The following is a 22,535-nucleotide window of genomic DNA, read 5'->3' on the forward strand; positions in this document are numbered from 1 at the left end:
AGACTCACCTGGTAGAGTGTACAAAGGCTTTGGAAACTGTGAACTCTAATGGAAATGCTGTCCTGGGAGCCTCGGCTTATCAGCAGTGCCAGACCATCCAAGTGCAGTTCCAAAGAACGGTCTGGGGGTGCTGAGAACCCCACATCCTGGCTGCCCTGTGTAAGGGCTTCAAAGCACCCTATATCGAGGAAGCCCTGCTGGGGATGCAGGCTGTGCTGATCCACACAGCAGGTGAAGAGAACTGGCCTGCCTGCTCTGTCACCAAGACCTACCTGAACCCGTCTTAATCAGGCTGCTCAGCCACCCTACACCTGACCAGACAGAGCCCCAGAGGCCACAGATGGTAGTGGCCCAGAGGGGCGGGGAGCCTCACCGTGGAGAGGTTCCTGTGTCCCTGGCCAGGCTGTGTGGCGTTATTCCGGTCTACTCCCACATTCAGGTGGATGAGCAGCTTCTTCAGCTGCTGCAGGGTGAGGCTGCCACCCTCACCGTAGCGATGCATGAGGTTCTCCAGGAAAGAGGTGGCGCTGATGGCCTGCATGTCCATGGATGAGGCGTGGGCCTCAGGAGCAGCTCTCCATATGTTCAGCAGGGTCAGCAGGAAGCAGCTGGGGAGGGCTGGGCTCGGCAGCTTCATGGTGACCAGGTATACCTATCAGAGGACAGAGCCAGGTGAAGGCCAGACCTCCCCACTCCCTCCCCCCCAGCAGCCCCGCACCCACCAACCCCACAAAGCATGAAGGGTCTGGTCTCTCCCCCAGCCCCTGCATCAGATCAACATCAACATCAAAGTCTGACTTCAGCCCTTTTCCACTCCCTTTGTCCAACCTTTGAGAGATGCTGCTTTTAAAAGAAATACATGAAAATTAAGAAAAAGGACAAATTCAACAGGGTTGGCTAAATTAAATTTAAAAGTTAAAAACAGGGCTGTAGCTCAGTGGTAAAGTAAGTGCTATAGCATGTATGGGGCCTGGGCTCCACCAGGCACAAAAATAAAAATTAAGTAATTAATTAAAATAAATTGTGGCTATGATTTTAAAAGACCTCATCTTTTAGAGATACTAAAATAATCATTGATTAAATGATTCCTCTCCTGGAATCTGCTTCAAAATAATAAAGTAGGTGAGTGTGTGGTGGTGGCAGAGCATGAGTGAGATAGACTGGGATATCGTAAGAGCTCATTAGGATCTTCTATCTGCTTTTGTGTTATGATTTGGTTTGTTTTTGTGTTTTGGTGCTGGGAATTTGAACCCGGGAATGCTCTACCAGAGCTATACCCCTAGACTTTTTTATTTTGAGAGGTGAGGCTGGCCTTGAATTTGCAATCCTCCTGCCTCAGCCCCCATAGTCACTGGGATTACAGGCATGAGCCACTGCACCAAGCTTGTTAAATTTAAAATCCTCCAAAACAAAATTCTTTAAATATAAATATTATATCTAAAAGGGAAAAAACACAAGACTAGCAAAAATATATACCATCGAGGATGAAAAAAAAAATTAAAAACCCAGTTTCTCCAGGACATTGAGAATACAAATTAAGAACTTGACTGGTGCTATCTTCCTACTTATTAAAATGGCAAAACAGACTTTTAACACAGAACACTTCAGGGCGGAGGATACAGTACAGTGGTAGAGAACTTGCATAGCTGCGCTTGAACTACAGGGCCACAAATAAATAAAACTGAAGTGAAATGAAATAATTTAGCAGTAGCATAAAAATTTTAAAAAGCACACAATAAAAACAACCGTATGTTCATGAAGCTGAATAGCAGCAGAAATAAGATGGGACTCTTAAAAAAGTTTTGAGAGGGCTGGGGTTGTAGCTCAGTGGTAGAGTACTTGCCTAGCATGTGTGAGGCACTGGGTTTGTTTCTCAGCACCACATAAAAATAAATAAGTGTCTATCAACAACTTGAATTTACCTGAATCAAGATAATTCAAAAATAAACCAGGCACAGGGGTACATGCCTGTAATCCTAGTAATTCGGGAGGCTGAGGCAGGAAGATCACAAGATCAAGTCCAACCTTAGAACCTTAGTGAGACCCCCACAAGCAACTCAGTGAGATCCTGTCTCAAAATAAAAAAAATAAAAGGGGCTGGAGATGTAACTCAGAGGTAGAGCACCTCTGGGTTCAAGCCCTGGCACCAAAATAAATAAATTAATTAATTAAAAGGTCATACACAAGAAGATGTATTGTAATCAAATAAATTATATCAATTTCATGGAATATTATGCAGATATAAAAAAATCACATCCATTTGAAATGCATATAACATTAGGTAAATAAAGAACTACGTAGCAAAGTTAAGAACTGAAAAGAACACAGAAAAACAACAGCTTAAGGTATCAGTGCTAACTGTAATCTTTCTTTTGTTAATCATTTTCCTTAGTAGGGTTGTAATTTAATTAGTGGCATAAGCAAATATCCGGAGTGGGAAATGAGCCTCCTTGCTCCAGACCAGGAAGAGTTCAACCACCGCAGTGGTTTCCTCCCCAGGATCCCAGGGCTCCAGCACCAAATGCCTCCCAGTGTGCTGCTGCTCCACCTCTGGGTCTTAGCTTATGACAGAGGAACAGGATCTGAGTGGCTCAGAACAGGTTGCCTGAACCCTGGTGGGAGAGCAATGTGACTCTGGGTAAGTTATTTAACCCAGAATGGTATTTAACACAGAATGACCCAGGGTAGCAGTGCAGCTCACAAGGGCCCTAGTGCCACATAAACATGGCTTGAATTGATTCATAATGATGCTTAAAAAAGAAGCTGCCTTGGGCAAGTTACTCAATCTCCCCATATCTCACCTTTCTCATCTGTAAAATTGGTACCCACCTAATTGGATTATTGTGAAGACTGAATGCCCAAGCTCTGGCAAGGCCCTTGCCAAGTGCTTGAACTAAAGCACTCAAAATCTGGCTTTAATGATTTTTTAAAAAATATTTATCTTTTCGGGGCTGGGGCTGGGGCTCAGCAGTAGTGCACTTGCCTGGCATGAGTGAGGCACTGGGTTCAAGTCTCAGCACCACATATAAATACATATATAAAATAAAGGACTATCAACAATGAAAAAATAAAATAAATTATCTTTTAGTTTTAAGTGGACACAATATCTTTATTTTTATGTGCTGCTGAGGACTGAATCCAGTGTCTCATGCACTCTACCACTGAGCCACAACCCCAGCCCCTGGCTATAATTATTCTAAGACATAATTTGCAGGTTTCTTCCAACTTTGACTCAGACTGAACATGAAGCCACTAACATAACTGTGAGGAATACCTGGTGGCCAACTTTACTTTCAATGGCAACTATCACAACTCCAGGCCTGTAGCACACACATTACGTAAGTCTTACAATGCAAGGGTACCCAGGTTCATTCAGGCTTTGGGTTGTACACACAGGATACACACAGAACCTAGACACATGAAGTGCTACTCTTAGGTGGAATATACAGAAATGGATGGATCAGCAAAAATGATGGTTTCTGAAAGTGTTACTTTGAGACTCACAACTTGAATCTCCATCCAGAACCAAAAGTTAAATTATGTGAGCAGGGTAATGGGAGGGGAGTGGGTCTTAGGCCAAAATGACTGAAACTCATTGTTCAAAAAAAGCAGTCATTCAGCCAAGCAGCTGTGAACCATCCTGGGCACGTGTTCTGCTATTAACACAGAGAGTAGAGGTGTGCATGGATTTAGGAAAAGAGGTGGAGAGATGATGCCCAGCATCTGGCATGGACCAAGGGCAGACCTTGCTAAGTACCTGACATTCATTGATTCTTTTAAAAGAAGCTGAGAAACTTATCCACTTAATAGATAAGGAAACTGGAGTCCAGAGACTAGGAAGTGTGATCCATAGCCAGCAAAGCCAGACGTTGACTTACTCATGAATCAAAGCCAGGTCTGAAAGACACTTAACTAGTGTGCTCTCAGCATGAAGACAAAATGCAGGACCTGGAGAGCCACAAAATCCTGCAACTCACATCTTTGCCAATTTCCTCCTCCCTTCCTTTCATCATTCTTCTCTCTTCCTACCCTGTCCTGGAGACTGAACCCAGAGGTACTACCACTGAGCCACACCCCCAAGCACTTTTTACTTTTTATTTTGAGACAGAGTCTCACTAAGTTGCTTAGGACCTTGCTAAGTTGCAGAGGCTGATCTTGAACTTGCGATCCTCCTGCCTCAGCCTTCCAAGTCTCTGGGATTAAAGGTATGCACTACTGTGTGCAGCAGATATTAATCAATTTCCTTCAGCTCCAGTAAGCATTCTAGATCCTGGCTTAGGATGCCCTGAAGAGCTAGGAGGGGGATACCCAGGGATGCCTTAGAAGCCAGACTGAATTACTGGATTCCTGCTGTGGAATCACAGAACACAACAACAACAACAACAAAAATGATTGTTTCCACTTCAAATATATTTCCCAAATTTATCTGCAACATGTAGTTGCAGATAAACACTCTGAAGAAACAAAAACATTTCAAGGGAGAAAAAGGGACAATTTTAGAATCTTCACCTGGATGGGCATTCCCTAGAGGTATGCTTACAAAGCATTTGCTCTCTACTGGCCCAGGAGCCCCTTATGTGGCTACTAGACAGAAAGCCTGGAGGGTGGGCAAGAGGCAGCTTCTGGCTGTGCAATCAGATAAGTGATGGCGCCACCTTTGCGTCTCCCAGGTGACCTTTTCTCTCCTGGCCAGAAAACCTGTTCTTGCCTCTGGTAACTTGAGCTTCAGGCTTCTGTGATGACCAACTGGGCTCTGCAGTCTAGGCCAGTCCCCAAAGGTGGGCAGATCCAGTAAACTCAGCCCTGCTGCCCAGCCCAGCACTTGAGAGCTGAATCACCCCTTGAAGAATCAGTGGAGAGTCACTAGGGGCAGAAAGGAATCCTGTTCCAGAGATCCCCCGAGCTGCTTAAGACACTTCAAATTCAAGTGACCTTGTTCTCTTGGCAGTCATGAAAGGGGAGCTTTCTGCATCAGCGGAGATTCCCCGCCTTTCAACTACATGTTATTCTTAGCAGTAGCAACAACCAAAGTTTATAAAAGATTCTTTGAAGGAAAGAAAAAAGAGGGGAAGGAAATACAGTTCTTACTGAACCTGGGAGAGTGAGAGCAAGGCTAGGCAGAGGTTCTGGCCTGAGGGGAGCCACTCCAGGCCCCCAGGGACCTGAGCTAATATGCCCTCAAGAAAGAAAGCCAGCCAAGAGTGCTAGGAAGAGCTGCAAAGAAGGGAAAGACACAAAAGCTGGAGTGTAGGTTGGCTCAGACCCCCAGGCCCTTCCTACTCAAGAGAAGCCAGCTCAGCTCAGGGTCAGAGAAGTTAACTGTTCTAGTGCCTCAGGCCTGTCTCCAAGGTGCGGGCAAAGGAGAAAGTGGGGAAGACTACTGTTCTGGAACCCTCTAAAGAGCACAAGTTTCTTTATCATCCCAGAGGCTCCTAAACTGGAACCCTGCCTATTCCCACCCTTTCACTGGGCCCAGAAGCATCTAGCCCTCAAGGGGCAGTTCTGATCACAGACACCATTTATTGCAAAGTTTCCTATTCATTTTGTCCAGGCCCACCTCTCCACTAGAGGGGGGCCAACTTTGACTTCTCCTTGAGACAACAAAGTAGTGACTTATCATGTTGCTGAGTTGAGAAGCTGAGCACCGAGAGGTAAGTAGAACAGGCCATGGAAACTTGAAGGGCCTGAGTAGCCAGAAGGCACTCAATTCCATCCTGATTCCTCTGAGTACAGACCCAAAACAGGAAAAAGACAAAGTGCTCCAGAGCTAAATTTGGTGAAGGCAAGACTGTTTCTGAGGCCAAGATGTATGCTAGTAATGCTTCCCCATAATGCCCAGTGGGTGCTCCTCAAAGGCTCGGTATGTGGAAGCACAGTGCCCTGCCAGGGGACAGCTCTGAAGTTGGGGTCTCAGTCAGTCGCGTGCTCAGGTCAGTTTGAGGGCAGCGTGAAGTGGGGTTTTACAAAACACCTTACTTAAAAGAAAAGGTTGAAAGTCCAAATCAAGGAAAGCGCAAAGCACAGCGGTGGAGGCGGGTGAGGAGGTGGGTTAGGAGGCGGGGATGTGGGCAGAAGAAGCCATATTGCTAGGAATCCCATTCCCCAAAGCCCCTGGTCCCACTACTGACTGGCCTCGGCAAACCATCTTAAGCTTTCCCCTCAACAGTCTTCTAGTCATCTGAACTTCAGAGGGCGTAAAAGGAAGCTTCTGTTCTCATATGTACAAGGAAAGAGAGGAGGTGACTCTGAGGTTCCTGTGGACTCAGCACAGCCACCAGGGTTAGGGGCATCAAGGATCCAGCCAGCTATGACAGAGTGGTTCCCACCACCTCTTGGGGTTCCCCCCCAGGCAACAGCTCATTTCCTGCAAGAGTCCTAAAGTAGACTGGGCTTTCTCCAGTACCCCCTTCCTAGTCTGTCACCTACTAGTCAAAAGGTTAACCATTAGTAGGCAATACAAAAGCAAATGGCTCTGGGTGAGTCAGGGGACATTTCTGAGCCCCTGAGAAGTGCAGAAAAAACCCCGAGAAACTTGTAGGTAAAAAAGACAAACCAGGCCTGGGGTAGACAGTGGAGGCTCAAGGAATCATAAAACCCAGTTCGAGCTGAGTGCCCCTAATAAAAAATCTGAAACGATAAGTGAATGACATGATTCCACAAGTGGAAATTCCACACCTGCCTTCACGTGATGGGTCATAATCAAAACACAGGCTTGTGTGGACTTGAGTGTTCAAGTCTGGTCCACTGAACTTGTGTTCCAGCAAGTCATCAACCCTATTAATCCTATTTACCCTGTATCCTTAGTTTTTTGGTTGTTTTTTTTTTAATTTTTTTTTAGTTGTTCCAATGTACATAATACTTCTGTTTTCTTTTTATTCTTATGTGGTGCTGAGGATCAAACCCAGTGCCTCACACATGCCTACCAATGAGTCCCAGCCCCAGCCTGTTTCCTTAGTTTTGAAAGAGGGAAATGGCTATGGTTTGGATGGTCTGTGCATGTCCTCCAGAGAGTCAAGCATGGCTCCCAATGTGGCAAAATGAAGAGGGGTGGGACCTTTAAGAGCTGGGCCCAATGAGAGGTCCGCACTCTGGCTTCCCATCTCACCGTGTGACCTCTGTCACATGCTCGAGTTCCCACCACAATGCTTTCCATCATGAGATCCTCAGCAGAGCTAAGCTCACTGGCAACATACCCGTAAACCCTCAGAACTGTGAGCTAAATAAGTCTCTTTGCTGGGCATGGTGGTGACTACCTATAATCCCAGAGACCTGAAAGGCTGGGGCAGGAGGATCACCAAGTTTGAGGCTAGCCTCAGCAACTTAGGGAGATCCTGTCTCAAAATAAAAAAGTTCTGGAGATGTGACTCAGAGGTTTAAGTGCCCCAGGGTTCAATCCCTGGTAACAAAAAAATTTTTTTTTAAAAATTATAAATAAAAGAGAAAGTATGTAGAAGCACCACATAGATTTAGATGGGAAATTGAAAAGGCTGCACAATCTCCTTCTCCTGATAATAATCAATCAATCTATCTCTCTCTCTATCTATCTATATTTAAATAGTAAAAAGCAAGCAAAAAAATTAACAGTATCCAAAAATAAGGAAATAGGCCTAATCAGACATATTAACTCCAAAGCCACGGGCAGCCAGGTGTGGTGGTGCATGCCTATAACCCCAGTGGCTCAGGAGGCTGAGGTAGGATCATGAGTTCAAAGCCAGCCTCAGAAAGTTAGTGAGGCCCTAAGCAAGTTAATGAGAACCTGTCTCAAAATAAAATATAAAAAAGGGCTTGGGATGTGGCTCAGTAAAGCACCCCTGGGTTCAATCCCTATACCAAAAAGAAAAAAAAAAAAAAAAAAATCAAAGCCATAGGTAGAAGAAGGAATAAAATTGGCATCGTGCACTGTTCCTCTCCTACCTCTGGCCCAGATCACAAGGGATCTATGAAAATCCTCATTAAGGTCCCCAAATCCGGCAAGAGGCCAACCATCACCCATTCTTTGTCCCCTTCAATTGAGGAGTGGTGGGAAGAGCTACTGGGCAGCAGGGAGGTGAAGCTGGACCTCTGGCTGGCTCTCCTGAGGGCTCCATGGAGAGACTGCGCTGGGGAAAGTGGCCAATTCCAGGGAATATTCCTTGCTCCCCTTCCATGGAAAGGGAGAACACCTTCCAATCTAGTGGGCTGAACCACACTACAGAGACCACTCCTGAAATCCTAAAGCGGAGGACAGCTCCATGCCCGCCTCCTCTCCCTGCACCCTGCCTCAGTCCACAGGGGCACATCTCACCCACCCAACCCGGCAGCCTGGGCAACCTGGTGGGAGGAAAGTCACTTTCTTATTTTAGGGCTGAGAGAACATCTGAGCAGAACAGCAGCCGCCATGACAGGATGGAAAAAAAAGTAAGGGCAGGCCAACAGGCACAACGCCGGGGACCGTGACAAGTGGCCCCAGGGAAAGCAGCCGCCCAGCTAGACTAACTGATCCCACCAGGCAAGGCCACAAAGAGACCATAGGAGACCCAAGGGGGTGTGGGTTCACTACCAAGAGGAACAAAGATCACTGAAAAACTAATACACCATCATGGATAGGCAACCAAATTCTGCCAGTAATATAAACAGAAATATGACAAAGGAAAGTTTGAGATAACCCATGAGCACAGCTGACCTAAGAATAGAATGTCCAAAGATAAATACCACAAGGAAAAAGAAAAACCGAATCTGAGGACTGAAATAATGCACCTGTACTTCTCAGATGTTTAAGCTGAGGCATGCGCAAGAAATTCTTTATTTTGGAAGGTGGGGTGTTTACTGGGGATCAAACACAAGACCTGGAGCACGGTAAGCACGCACTGCAGCTACATCATCAGCCAGATTCTTTTTTTCCCAAATAATTCATTGTAAAAATTATGAGATGCTAAACCTTCTTTTATATGTAGAAGAAAATTAATACTATCCTCATCCTCCCATAATAACATTTGGCATCAGAAGAGAGTGCAAAAGCGTCCACACAATTCTGAGACAAAGAAAACATAAATCAAGAAGATTAGCCCTGGCCAAGTTCTCACATGAATTTGGTGAAGAAAACCGGCAGAAATTCTCAAGGATGAATGATATCAGAGAATACAGCCCCCTTCCAGGGAGGAAAATGATCTAACAATGAAATGCAACTAAGTAATACAGAAATAATAAAGCACTCAGGAATGCAAAAACCCTAGCAAGAGGATGACTGAGAGTCAGCATTGAGCCCCCTCTGCACAAGAAATAATAAAAAATCATTATAGGCACAATGGTTACAGAACACAGTCTACATGTTTAAAAAAATGAAAAAATTTAATAATACAATTAACACAATCAAGACATGGAAAAAAGGAGATGAGAACAAATGTGAGGATTCCAATGTCCTCATTTTTCATAGCAGAGTCAATAGGTACTGTCTAAAATGAAAACAAGTAATTATGCATGACTCAAGCTATTTACTTCTCTGGGGAGGAAATGATCTCTTCTTTAAGGCTTAATAATTCCTTTGGTTTTATTGCAGTTTCTTTTTCTTCAGTTGCTTTCAGAGAAATTTTACAACTTTTTCAGATAAGTACTTATTTCTATTTTTCTATGTCCATTTGTCTGTGGTTATGCCTGCAAAAATACCTGGGATAACATTCACTAATATTGATGACGACTATTTCTGAGTGGCAAGTCTGAGAGTTTTTTTTTTTTTTTACACTTCAACCTATTGATGTGCCCCAATTGGCAGTGAGCGTGGCCATAATCAAGGAGTTGGGAAGAACTAAGTATAATACAAAATCTAGAACCCATAGAAGCTGTCACTGATACATCTGACTACAAAAACTGCCTAGTAAGTGCCCTGCAAATCCTTAATTAGAATATTCTCGATATTCACGGTCACGGTTAAACTACACTGATACAGTCATCTAAGTCCCTGTATTTGCCATTAGAAAACCAGCAGTCTAGAAGGTTGGTATTCAAGTAAATACCACCCTAGAGACCCCTATGGGGTTCAAAGAGCTTTGAGAAAAAAAATATACGTCCCATGCCCCCCTCCACTACCCAATGAACACTGGAGAAAAAGCCACTCCCTCTTGGACCAGCACTCTAGGCTGAAAGTTTCACTATGTGGACAGCAAATATTGCAGCCTGAAAACCTTGCCCGAGTGGCCAAGGCCTTCAATAGGTCTATTCTTTTGCTTTCTTCTGCCCTCCCACCTAATCGTTCTCCTACATACCCCTAAAAGGATGTTCTTGTCTTCCAGAACCTTAGCCTCCAGCTTTGGCATAGCCAAAGGCCACCCAGGGTGGGAGATTTCCACAGATGGTGCAGGAGGGGGCGGGGGGCACCGAGAGGCAGTGGCCCATTTAGTCTCCCCATGAAACCTCAAACTGCTGGGAGGGGCAAGATGGGAAAACTTTAAATAAAAACAGTGGTGACCCAGAAGCAGGGAACAAAATTAGAACCAGCAGGCTGCTGCTCATCATCAACCAATATTTACTGAGCTCCCTTGTGTGTGTCAGCGCCTGTGGGAGGAGGTTATGAGGCCAGAGTCTGGTGGTCAGCGCCCAGGGCAGCCAGCACAGACAGGAGACAAACCAGGGGAAGGCTTATTTAGCCCCACGCTGAGCTCTGAGTGAGTTTAATGACAGGCAGGCCCAGAGGCCAGAGCCAGGAAGACTAGGAAGAAGTACATTCCCAGCTCCAGCCCTGCTGCTGGGCTGGGCCTGACAGAGCAAAGAGGACTTCCAGAACTAACGGAGTCAGGAAGCATTGGACAGGGAGGGCCCCAGGAGCCTGCCAGCATTCCCCACCCAGCACCCTACCCGAGGCCAGGGCCAGAGTCACCTCCTATCCCACCATTCACCCATAAACATTTCCCAGACAAGTGTCTGGGATTGCCAAAGTCTGACCTGCTGTCCCTCGCAGTTCACTCCCATGTGTCAGACCCCGGGATCCAGCAGGTGGATTAGCAAACGTGGTGCTCATGTCCACCAATTACATCACCAACTTGAAGCAAAATTCCCCAGCTTTGTCAATCAGGGTCAAATAAATAAAAAGCATGATCTAGAGGCCAAGTCATCAGACAGTATGAGGTCATCAGACCTGGCATCAAATGTGGGACCTGACACTAACCCCATGGGTCTCCACCACAGAGAAACTGCAATGACCAAGCTCACAGGACACATAGGCCCCCATCCCCTGGGACAATGCCCTCACCTAGTCCCGAATGCTTTTTCTCAGAGGTCATCTCAATTCCCTCCTCTTCCAGGAAGCTCTTTTGGTACTCTTTCAGCACTTTTCTCCAGCTACCCTGGTTGCCTAATTACCTTGTTTTCCAGGAAACCTTCCTAATTAGATTTTTGTTTCTTAAAGGCAAAGTGTCCTTGCCTACTACTCCTATCCTCACCTCACCCCCACCGCCCCGGCAAGTACAGGCCTGGTACAGTGCTGGGCACACAAGGGGCTGGAAGCAGTATTTCTGCTGGAAGTTGAAAACTTCAACCTCCCTTCTGACTTTGACTTCCACATCGCCCCTGATCCACAGGCAGCTCAACACCTCCTTCTGAACCCAAGCCTTTGTCCCGGCAATATGGCTCCCTGGACCCTGAGCTGCAGTCAAGCCCACTAATTCCCACCTAGAAGCCAGCAGAAGGCCCAGGAAGCCTGGATCACTGGCAGTGAGCACGGGCTGCAGCCTCACAGGGCCCACCATGCTGGCATGGGCCTGAGGCAGGGCAAGACTGGACCTGTTGCCCTGCAGGACTGGCCCAGTCCACTGAGGGTGAGAAAATGGAAGAGGGGCCGATAAATAGAGATTGCAGGCTTGGTACCTTTCCAAAGCCTGATTAGCATAAATTTGGACCAACAGTATTGGCCCGAGAGCTACATAAATTCCTAGACTAGCACATTCAAGAGGTAACCCTACAAGTCCCCTCAAGCCCTTGAGAGCTTTTTTCTTCCCGTTTGAATAAATACTACTCTTTTACCCTCACTCTTTCTCATCTATGGATTTCATTCAAGACAAGAATCCAGAAAGAAGAAATAGGCAGTGAGTTCCTGGGGTCTGCTGCAACCCTGGAGGGCATAGCCCACCATTAAGAGCTGCAACATGCCACTCTCCAGCTTTACCACGTAGCACCAGCAGGAACCCCTGTTGTGATTAGCTGCGAACACTAAAACAGGCCTTCTGGGCTGCAGAGGCTTGCAACTTATGCAGACCTCACCTGTGAGTAGAAGTAAAGAATCTAGTTTCATCTCAAAATCCCATTTTAGTTCCACAGACAGTCCATCCAGGATGCCCACAGGCCAAGGCTGCCCCAGACCACCTGAGGTCAAAAGCCCCCACCATCTCTTGCCTCTTCATCTCTAAACAAGCCCACTGCCCGGAAGTTCATATATATTAGCTGAACTCACACTCACCAGACTTAAAACTCAGTCCAAGAGTTCATTCATTCAACAAAAATTCACTGCCTGCTGGTTTCCAACAGTAATTACCAGGAATTATGTAGTCACCGGGATGCAAAGGATATGTACACCAGCTACCTGCCCTCACGCAGTAGGGAGAGCAAACCTTTGGCCAGTATTTTGCCAGTATGATGATGACAAGGGCAATGTGTAATTCTGTTCAGTTGGGCAATACAATCAGAAAGGGATTCTGTACAGGATATTAAACAGTAGGCTGAAGAAAAACTTTAGGCTGAGCTCCCAGGGGCTACTCCCAAGATTATGCTACAGAACTAAGCTGCCAGGAAGCCCCTGCCTCTGCCATGCCACGGTCAAGTGGCTACAGCATAGGAAGCTGCCTGCTCCAGAATTATGCTGCTCCTGCCAGCAAAACAAAGGCCCAGGGCCCATTCCAAGGTAGAAGAGACCTTGCCTCTTCTCACAGGACTGTACACACATAAGCCTGGACCAAGCACATCTAACTGGCAGAACTGAATCACACTGGGGATTTTAGTACAAGGATATGTGGAACACACAGAGGTTTGGTTTATTTGTCTCCTTGTATTAGCAGTACTGAGGCTGTTACCTGGGCTCTTGTGCATGGTAAGCAAGCGCTCTACCACTGAACTATGCTTCCGCTCTAGAACACGGGGTTTTTGATGCTTTACCTTTAGTATGCTGGACTGAAATTATCCGTAGGAGGTGTTATTAATGAACAGGCCTGGACACTGAGAGTAAACCACCATTACTTAGTGTGGTGCCTGGGGAAGAAGCTGAGGAGCACCACTGGCAGTGCCAGGCTGAGCACAGGAAGCATCGGAGAACACAGCAGGGCAATCCATCTGGTGTTGGAGGTCAGGGAGGTTCCCCCCAAGAAATACTACTTTAGCTGAGACCAGCAGGACATGTTAAAGTCAGCGCAGTGAAGGGATGGGGTGGAATATTCCAGCAGGGTGTTGCTACATTTGGAGACTTGGTAAAGATGGCACATCTAAGGACTTAAGAATCCACAGTGGCCAGGGAGGACACAGAGGATGTGCATAGGCGAGAAAAATGGGCTGCAAACTTCATTTAGAAGGGGAGGGTGCATTTTAATCAGAGTTATGGTCTGATATGTTCCCCCACCTTCCTCTCTCAGTGCTGGGGATCCATCTCAGGGCCTCATGCATGCTAGGCAAGTACTCTACTACTGAACCACTCCTCCAGCCCCTGGCCTTTTAAAAAATCCAACTGGCTGTGTGGAGAACAGACAGGAAAAGAGCAGAAGCAGAGGCCAGTTTGGCCTAAAGAGCAAAGCTTACCCAGGCATGGTGGTGTGTGACTGTAACCCCAGCTATCTGGGAGACTGAGGCAGGAGGATCCCAAGTTTGAGGGCAACTTGGGCAACTTAGCAAGTTGAGAAAAAAAGAAAGAAAGAAAAGAAAAGAAATGGAGGTGTCGCTTAGAAGTAGAATACCCCTGGGTTCAATCCCCAGTACTGCAACAAAGGAACAAAGCAAAGCTTCTCATAACTTTATAAGTGACCTGCCTAACAGCAGGTCACCTGTATAACACGAGAGCTACATAAATTCCTATTTGTATCCTAGAGGAGCTTGTTCCCTTCTCTAATGGAAAACTCAGACACAATTTATCTAGGGGATACAAGCAGAGTTAGAAAAGATGACCCCCCACCCTGGGGCTGTGACAGGTTGGCTGAATTCTCCTGATGTATCCAGGGACTCCTACAATCTGGCCATAACACCATGGGCAAAAATGCAACCCAGGGGCCCTGGTTCCACTGTTTCACCTGCAACCAAGACTCTGCCTCAGTCTTGCCCCCCACTGCCCCACTTCAGATCCTCCTGATCCAAGGTCTCCCACAGGCCTCCTTACGCACACTAAAGCCTGACCCTCCCCCAGCACACAGCCTCCTGCATAGCTACTGAGCCCCAGCACATGACCAGGTCCTAGCAGAAAGGCAGGAGTGGTCTCGGGCTTGGATTTCTCCATGGCCCTGAGTCTTACCAACACATTGACAAATGAGCCCTCATCTCATGAGAAAGAGGGTTATTGCAATAAGACCCTATTTCCAAATTGGGTAAGAGAGGTGGCAGCAGGGGGAGACTGAGTAATCATATTTATGAATCACAATTCCTCTAGTTTCCCTCCCACTGTCCCAACCTCCCACACAGCACATTCTCTGGCCAAGGTCACAGGCAGCCATCATCTAATGACAGATGTGAAAGGCCTTCCCACATCCTCTGCTTCCTCACTGTGGGCTCTCCACGCACCAGAGCACCTGCGTCCTAAGACTCCATGCTCCAGAAGAAAAATCCCTGGATCCACTGCCAAGCGCCGCTGGCCCCCCTCCCACCCCCTACCGTCCCCCCCCAGCAACACACCTGAGCTCCTCTGCCCAGGTTCCTGCCCACCTTCCCCCTCATCTGCCATCACTCTCTTGCCTGGGCTCAGCTCCATCTCTCTGCTTCACTCCTGTGCCTTCCTATCCCCATACCTTCCCCAGGACTAGAAAGTCTGACAATGAACTGTGTCAGAAAGCTGCAGGGGCCCGAGGAGACCTCTCCACTGGGTGTGAAGGGCCAGGAGACCCTCAGGAAGTCCTCTGTGTTTATCTCTAGTCTACCCCAATCCTACCCTCTAGTACCAGCCCCGTGCCGGCCCCTGCATCTAGTTTCAAGGTTAGGCTGACATAGACTGACAGGCTGAAATTTTGAGTTAACTATTTTGGTTGGTTCCAGGGACTCCTGCAGTCTGGCCATAACACCAGGGGCAAAAATGAAATCCAGGGGCCTCTGGTTCCACTGTTCCACCTGCAACCAAATTCGGTGAGGCTGGCGGGACCTTCATAAGTACTTGCTGCCTGTGTAAGTGCAAATGCGTATGTCCAGAGGCATGACCTCACCAGAGTGCACCGTGGAGGCCACAGGGTCAAGGGCAGGAGGACAGGAATGTCTTCTCAAAGCCTCTGTCAAAGGTGCAAAGGAGAGAATGAGGACCCTGGCCCTCGGGCCTCTTGATCTGCCATCTCTGCCTGGCCCAGAGCTCTGCAGAGACACTGTCAAGGGCACACACAGATGAATTCCAGAGCAAGGCAACCAGGTGTCTGGCTCATATCACACTAAGTGTCAGATCAGGGTCACATGGGCAAAGATTAAAACACAACAAAAAAACAACAAAAACCTCTCAAGGTATGGGCACGGCGGCTAACTCTAAGCAAAGAAGTGTCTTGCCTAACAGCATACTACTGAAGCGTGCATTTCCCTTTCTTCCCTCCTCTACCTCCTACAAACTGCTGCTTACCTATTAAAAAGGGATCAACATTCTAACTGGACTTAAAGGCTTACTCTTTCCAGGCAACACTCACCCCAAAGGGCAATCAGATTGCCACATAGCAAGGACTCCTGATTCCGGCCTACAATAGAGACATGCTCCAGTTCAGGTAGAGGAGGAAAGACATGGATGTAAGAACTCTCACAGCAGCACCAGTCACCAACCCAGAAGTGTTCATGAAGGAATGTATGCAACAAGTGAACAGTCCAAATTTTTAATAACAGTTGCCTTTTGAATACTGCTCTTTCCTAGAGACTTGCTCAAGGAAGATCTGGAAGTCCCAGATGAATCTGAAGACACCATGCTGTAAACTCTGCGAGAACAAGAGCATACCCAAATTTGCCTAGTGACGCCCAGGGAGCATGAGGAATGAGTGAGTGGAAGAAGTGTTGGAATGTCAATTAAGACAAAAGCTCTCCTGGCCTTCCAGCTTGCACTCAGCACCAACCCCCCCTTCTGTCACTCCTCTAAGTACAACGTATACACAAAATGCCCAAATCTAAAGCCTACAGCTTAATGAAACTCATTCTCCTAAAGTAAGAATCTGATCACAGCATTTTCTTTGCTTTAATCCCTCCACTGGCTTCCCAGTTAAAAAGGAGTAAACAACCTGGCCTGTAAGTTGCTGCCCTGTGTGGCCACCCCACTGGCTTTACGATGGACCTCTCTCACTTACCAGGTTCCAGATATTCAGGCCTTCTGTCCCTGACACGTCAAGGTCATTCTGACCCAAAGCCTTTGCACTTGCTGTTCCCTCTGCCTAGAAGGCTGTTTCCCACAACTGTACAACAGCTCAGATGTAACCTCGTCAATGTGGAAGGCCACTCCCACAAAGAGACTTCTCCCAGTCATTCAGACCCTCATCCTGCCGTATCTTCCTCTTAGCAGGTCATTTTGCAAAATAGTCTTTTTTCCTCTTTATATATCTCTCTCCTCCTATTACACTGCAAACTCCAAGAGGACCAAGCCTGGGGGACCTATTTGATTCTCAGAGCCTGGAGGAGTGCCTGGCACCTTTTTGGTCCCCAAAGAACATATTACATTCCCACTACCCATTTATAGGTGCCACACACTTTAGAATTTCACTGTTCTCCGGTGAACTTTGAGTAGCACTGTGGGGTAGGAGCCCCTTCTGCAGGGTCACTCAATAAAGCTTAAGACCCCAGACAGCCATAAATGTTGGTCTGGATTTGGAATACAAAACATAAGGTGGAAAAAAATTTTTAAAAACATTAGATGGGGGGGGCAGGTGGCAGGTACAGGCCTGCAGTCTCCCTTCCCCCATCCCTGAGTACAAAGGTGCCCAGAATAGCAAACAACCATTGATAATCCCACCAAAAATAACATTTGCACTTTTCCCTGTGTCAGGGAAAGAGAAAGGGACGCTCATGAGTACAGGCTGTTTCTAGAATTTCTCAGCTACTCATGGAAACTCTGAGTTTTGCTCCCATTACACACACAACCCCTCTCAGCGTGCCAACTGCAGAGATGCTGGGGGAGGGGGCTCCTGAGTGGCTGCCAAGAAGAGGAGTGGTGTGAGAGTAACCAAGGTCGCAGCCACAGGCTGGCCAGGAGAGCTGCACACACGGCAGTTCACCTGTGGTCAAGGCCTCTCTGCCTCAGCCATGGGAGGCACCTACATGTGGCATCTGGGGGTTGTCAGAGGGCGCGCTGAGGGAAGAGGAGCGGGAACAGGGACGTGGGATTTCTCTACCGAGAGCTGGACAGGCTGCCCCATGGGTGCTTGTGCCAGCTCCCCGCGTCCGGGGGAGAGGGTGACTTTGTACTTTTTGCATCTTTCTGGGAAAAGAGATGGGAATACCCATGGCTTGTTGCCCTGGAAACTACCCAGGGACTCAGGATCCTAAGGACCGGCCCAGCCTGTCAGATGGAAATAATCCAACATGGGCAATGATCAGCATGGAAACACGGACAGGCCGGAAGATGTCTCCCGGGCCTGGTAGGCAGGGCACAGGCTGTCTGGCAGAGAGCAGGGCCAGCCTCCAAGCAGGCCTGCAAGCTGCAGCTGGCCCCAAGCCTCTGTACTCTGTGCTCTATGAAAACAAGAGTCCCTGAGGGCTGGCCCGAGAGTCCTCTGGCTTCCAGGAAAGGACAGCGTGAGTGCCCGGTAGTACAGGGCTCTCTTTTGACTGGCAAAACCTTTCAGTCTTCCGGTAAAAGTAAAAGAACCACAGCCGGTCAGGTCTACCATCTTTCCAGGCAGGTCCCTTCGGGTCCCTTGGAGGGCAGCCCAGCCACCCCAGCGCTTCTGCCTCCTCTCCCCGTCCCCACCCAGCAAGGACCGGGGAAGCCCTAGGGATGAAGAAGAGCTTCCCAGAATGGAAAGAACGGTGGGTGAGACCCAGCAACAAACGGCAGGGGCTAGTGGACAAATATTTATTAAAACTTAACATACGTCGAGAGTTCCTTGTCCAAAACGCTTGGTATCAGAAGAGCTCCAGATTTAATTTTTTTTAACCCAGATTTTGGGATATTTGTACATACATGAGATATCTGAACATAAGATTCATGTATGTTTCACACATACCTAATACACACTGGGGAGGGCTGATAGCAGGTACTGACCAAAGTGCCCTGTGGTGGCCCGTCCAACCCTCAGAACAAGACCCCATACCTCTGTTCCTACTTGTTGTCCCTTCTTTGCAGCTCCTCGAACACCCAGCAGATTTTTTTTCGTACTTTACTACTGACCTACAGCCCCAGTCTTTTAAATTTTTATTTTGACACAGGATCCCTCTAAGTTGCTGAGGCTGTTCTCAACCTTGTGATCCCCCTGCCTCAGCCTCCTGAGTTGCTGGGATTATAGATGTGCACCACAGCCTAATCATATTTCTAATGATTTATTCATGAAACAAAGTTTCATAGTGTAGAATTTTCCACTTATACTGTCACATTGGCACTGCAAAAGTTTCTGATTTTAGAGCATTTCCAATGCCAGATTTTCAGAACAGGGATGTCCAACCTGTACACAACAGGCTTAATAACCCTCCTCAACATTGCACTAATTTCATACTGTTACCTGTGTTTGAGTGAGTGTAGCACAGGATTCTCCCCAACACTGTGTATTAAAACATCATTCCAAGTTAGGCCTGGTGGCACACATCTGCAATCCTACCAGCTTAGGAGGCTGAGGCAGGAGGATGATGAGTTCAAAGCCAGTCTCAGCAATTTAGCAAGGCCCTAAGCAACTGAGTGAGACCCTGTCTCCAAATACAAAAAAAAAAAAGGTAGTTGGGGATGTGGCTCAGTGGTGGAATGCCCCTGGGTTCAATCCCCAGCACCTAAATAAATAAACAAATAGAAATAAATGTCATTCCATCTCTGCTAATGTGTTCTTACAGCTCTTTTCCTCTGCATTCTCTGATTACTAGTGTAGCTAAACCCATTTTTAGATTCACAAACCCTTATATTTCTGCTTTAGAAACTGCTTATTACTTTCCTTTGTCCACTTTTCCTGAGCTGCATTCATTTTTTTTAATAGGTTTATTTAAGACTTGACTGTATGGTGGAAATATTAACCTTGTCACAAGTTCAAATATTCTTTCTTCTCAATTAATTATTTGTCTTTGAATTTTAGTACCTGGTATTAGTAAGACAATTTTTAAATGGAGGGAAAGTCAAACATATCACACTTTTCCTCTAAGATTTTTATTTCAGTTATAAAATTTTGGGGGATAAAACCCAAGGCTTCATGAACTTACTAGGTAGGTAAGTACTCTACCATGAGCTACACCCCCAAGGTTTCTCCCTTTATATGTAGCATGTTAGAAAATGCTTTCCCATCCTTAATTTATAAACATATACACCTGTATTTTCTTATATTTTAAAATTTAAATCTCTAACCCATCTAGACTTAGTTTGACATAATTTAAGAAAAGACCCTAACTTTATTTTTTCTAAATAGTCAGTTAGCCCAATCAATATGGTTTAGAGCATGATCTCTCTTCCTTGCAAACCTGGGTTGTGGAATTCATGAACACTTAAGAGACAGAGGTAAATATGTCCTTGACACTGGGAGAGGCCAATGGCTGCTGCAGCTCATGTGGATGCCACTTCTTTCCCCTCCTCCTTCATGTCCAGAGGTTCAAGCTGGAAAGTGATAAGCACAAGGACAAAGCCCTATATGTGAAGAAAGGCACAGCGGATAGAGTGGGAAGGGTTTGGGTTTCCATTGGCATCACTGAGCAGGAACATTGGCCCCAGACTCAGAACCTCTGGATGCTTCAACCATCTACCCAAACCAGCACTGGCTGTACTGCCATTCACTTCTCAACTTCTACGCCGTCCTTTCCTCCTTAATTTCATAATAATCGTAGTAACAATTTCTGGGACTGATTGTTGTCTGCCGGGCACAGTGCTAAGCATTATTTTGTTTGCATTATTTCATTTGATCTTCCCGACCACATCACTAAGAGAGATCCTATAGTCCTTCCCTAATTAGAAGAGGTATTGAGGACAGTTTTTCAGATAAGATTAAAACAAACAAACAAACAACAACCAAAAAAAAAAAAAAAAAAACACTGCATTACATGTACCCATCAATGAGACGCCTCCCTATTTCAGAAACATTAAAGCAATATCAGTTTAGCTGGGGTGGTGGTGTACACCTGTAATCCCAGCTCCTTAGGAGGCTGTGCCAGGAATATCATGGTTCAAGGCTGGCCTGGGCAACTTAGCAAGACTTTGTCTCAGAGTACAATTTTAAGAGGAGGTCTGAAGAGGCATGTTAGTGAGGAAAGTGTCCTGGGTTCAAGTAATCAGTATTAAAAAGAAAAATATTTTTAAGCTTGAAAAAATAAAAATTCTGTTAGTTAACTTTTAAAAATAATAATAATTAAAAAAAAATTTTTTTGTAGTTGTAGATGAACAGGATGCCTTTATTTTATTTGTTTCTCTTTATGTGGTGCTAAGGATCGAGCCCAGTGCCTCACACATGCTAAGCAAGCACTCTGCCACTGAGCAACAGCCCCAGCCCAATAATAAATAATTTTAAAACAATAACTAAAAGCATCTTATTATTGAGGATATGTGGTATCATCCCCATAGTACAGATGAAGATTCTGAGACCAAGGATAGAACAACAACTTGCTCAAAGACATACTACAAAGCTGGGCACAGTGGCACATGCCTATAACCCAGCTACTTGGGAGGCTGAGGCAGGAGGATCACTAATTTGAGGTCAGCTTAGCATTGCCTAATAGGTGCGAGGCCTCAGGTTCAATACCCAGAATTACACAGACACAAAGTTAACTTTCGACAAGGTAAAGGTTTACTGATAACTAGTAGGGAGACTTTTTCTCCCCTTGTTTGAAGATCTTCACTTGGAGGTAGATGCCAGTCCTCAGCTGCAGGCTGGACTTCACCTGTACATGGTTCCCTAACCTGGCCACAGGTAGAGGGAGTGTCTCACCTCAGTTCTTCTTTTTTTTTTAATTAATTTTTATTGTAGGTTGTTCAAAACATTACATAGTTCTTGATATATCATATTTCACACTTTGATTCAAGTGGGATATGCGCTCCCATTTTTACCCCATATACAGATTGCAGAATCACATAATTTGCACAACAATTGATTTACATATTGCCATTCTGGTGTCTGTTGTATTCTGCTGCCTTTCCTATCCTCTACTATCCCCCCTCCCCCCTCCCCTCCCCTCTTCTCTCTCTACCCCCTCTACTGTAATTCATTTCTCCCCCTTATATTTTTCCTCCTTTCCCCTCACTTCCTCTTGTATGTAATTTTGTATACCCCTGTCACCTCAGTTCTTCTGATCACAGGTGCCTAGGTGAGACCCACCATGTTTATACTCCTACTTCCATATATCAGCCTTGAACCGGCTGGAGCACTGGGCTGACATTTCAGAATGCTGGACTGCGGCCTGAAGTCCCCTCTAGCAACGGCATTCTGTGACTCACCTGGACACTGTGGACTCAGTTTCCCCTCCCTGCAGAGGGGACCCACAACTTCAGCCCTGTCCATTCTGCAGGGACATTGTCACACTCAACAGCCTTTTGTATTTTGGTACTGCAAAACACCTGGATCCAGAACATCAGGCCTCTCCATGGGGTTTTCAGAGCTGAGCCAACAATAAGTCGTAGGGGTTGTGTGTGAAGCTGGACCCTGACCCCCACGGCGACCAGGTCCACTTTCAGTCTGGAAGAAATCTCCCTTCTCTTCAGTAGCTCCATGGACCAGGGTTTACAAAGGCCATTCTCTCACATCCCAAGTGCAGTATTTGGATAGTATTCCCCCCAAATTCATGTCCTGACAAAGAACATAACCTGACTGAGCTGCAGGGGCTTTGCTGAGGAAATCAGACAAGGATCTCAAGATGAAGTCAACCTGGTGCTCAGAGACGCACATGTGAAGACGGAGGCAGGAACTGCACTGGCGTAGCACCGGGTCAAGGAATGCCAAGAGCCACCAGCAGCTGGAAAAGGCACAGGGGGATTTCTCCCAGAGGTTCTGCTGGAAGGACCTGCCCACACCTTGATTTCAGACTTCTGGCTTCTAGAACTGCCAGAGAGTACATCCTGTTGTTTTAGGCCACCGAGTCAGTGGCTACTGGTTAAGGCAGTCCTCGGAAACTAATATACTAAGTAAACATTCTGATGCTCGAATTAAGGCTAGATCACTTTAGCTGTGGTTCACAGGATTCAAGATGACCCCAGTGACCCTTGCCTTTGTGTATGGGCAGGACCTGTAAACATAAGACTGATTAGACTGCATTATCTG

The 22,535-nt window shown here is 46.5% G+C and overlaps 1 protein-coding gene across 2 annotated transcripts in view; it reads right to left on the reverse strand.

The window, feature by feature from the left end:
- Positions 1-22,535, reverse strand: part of Slc39a14 (solute carrier family 39 member 14) — a 45,918-nt gene that overhangs the window by 13,447 nt on the left and 9,936 nt on the right. The window contains exon 2 of one of the 2 annotated variants that reach the window (XM_076853603.1): positions 374-652. In XM_076853603.1, coding sequence (XP_076709718.1) covers positions 374-637 — 264 coding nt within the window. In that variant the 5' untranslated portion in view covers positions 638-652. Of the gene's footprint in view, positions 1-373; positions 653-22,535 lie in introns of those variants that run through there. The other variant, XM_076853604.1, reaches the window with a different exon arrangement.

Source organism: Callospermophilus lateralis, chromosome 4, assembly GCF_048772815.1.
Source record: "Callospermophilus lateralis isolate mCalLat2 chromosome 4, mCalLat2.hap1, whole genome shotgun sequence".
Taxonomy (NCBI): domain Eukaryota; kingdom Metazoa; phylum Chordata; class Mammalia; order Rodentia; family Sciuridae; genus Callospermophilus; species Callospermophilus lateralis.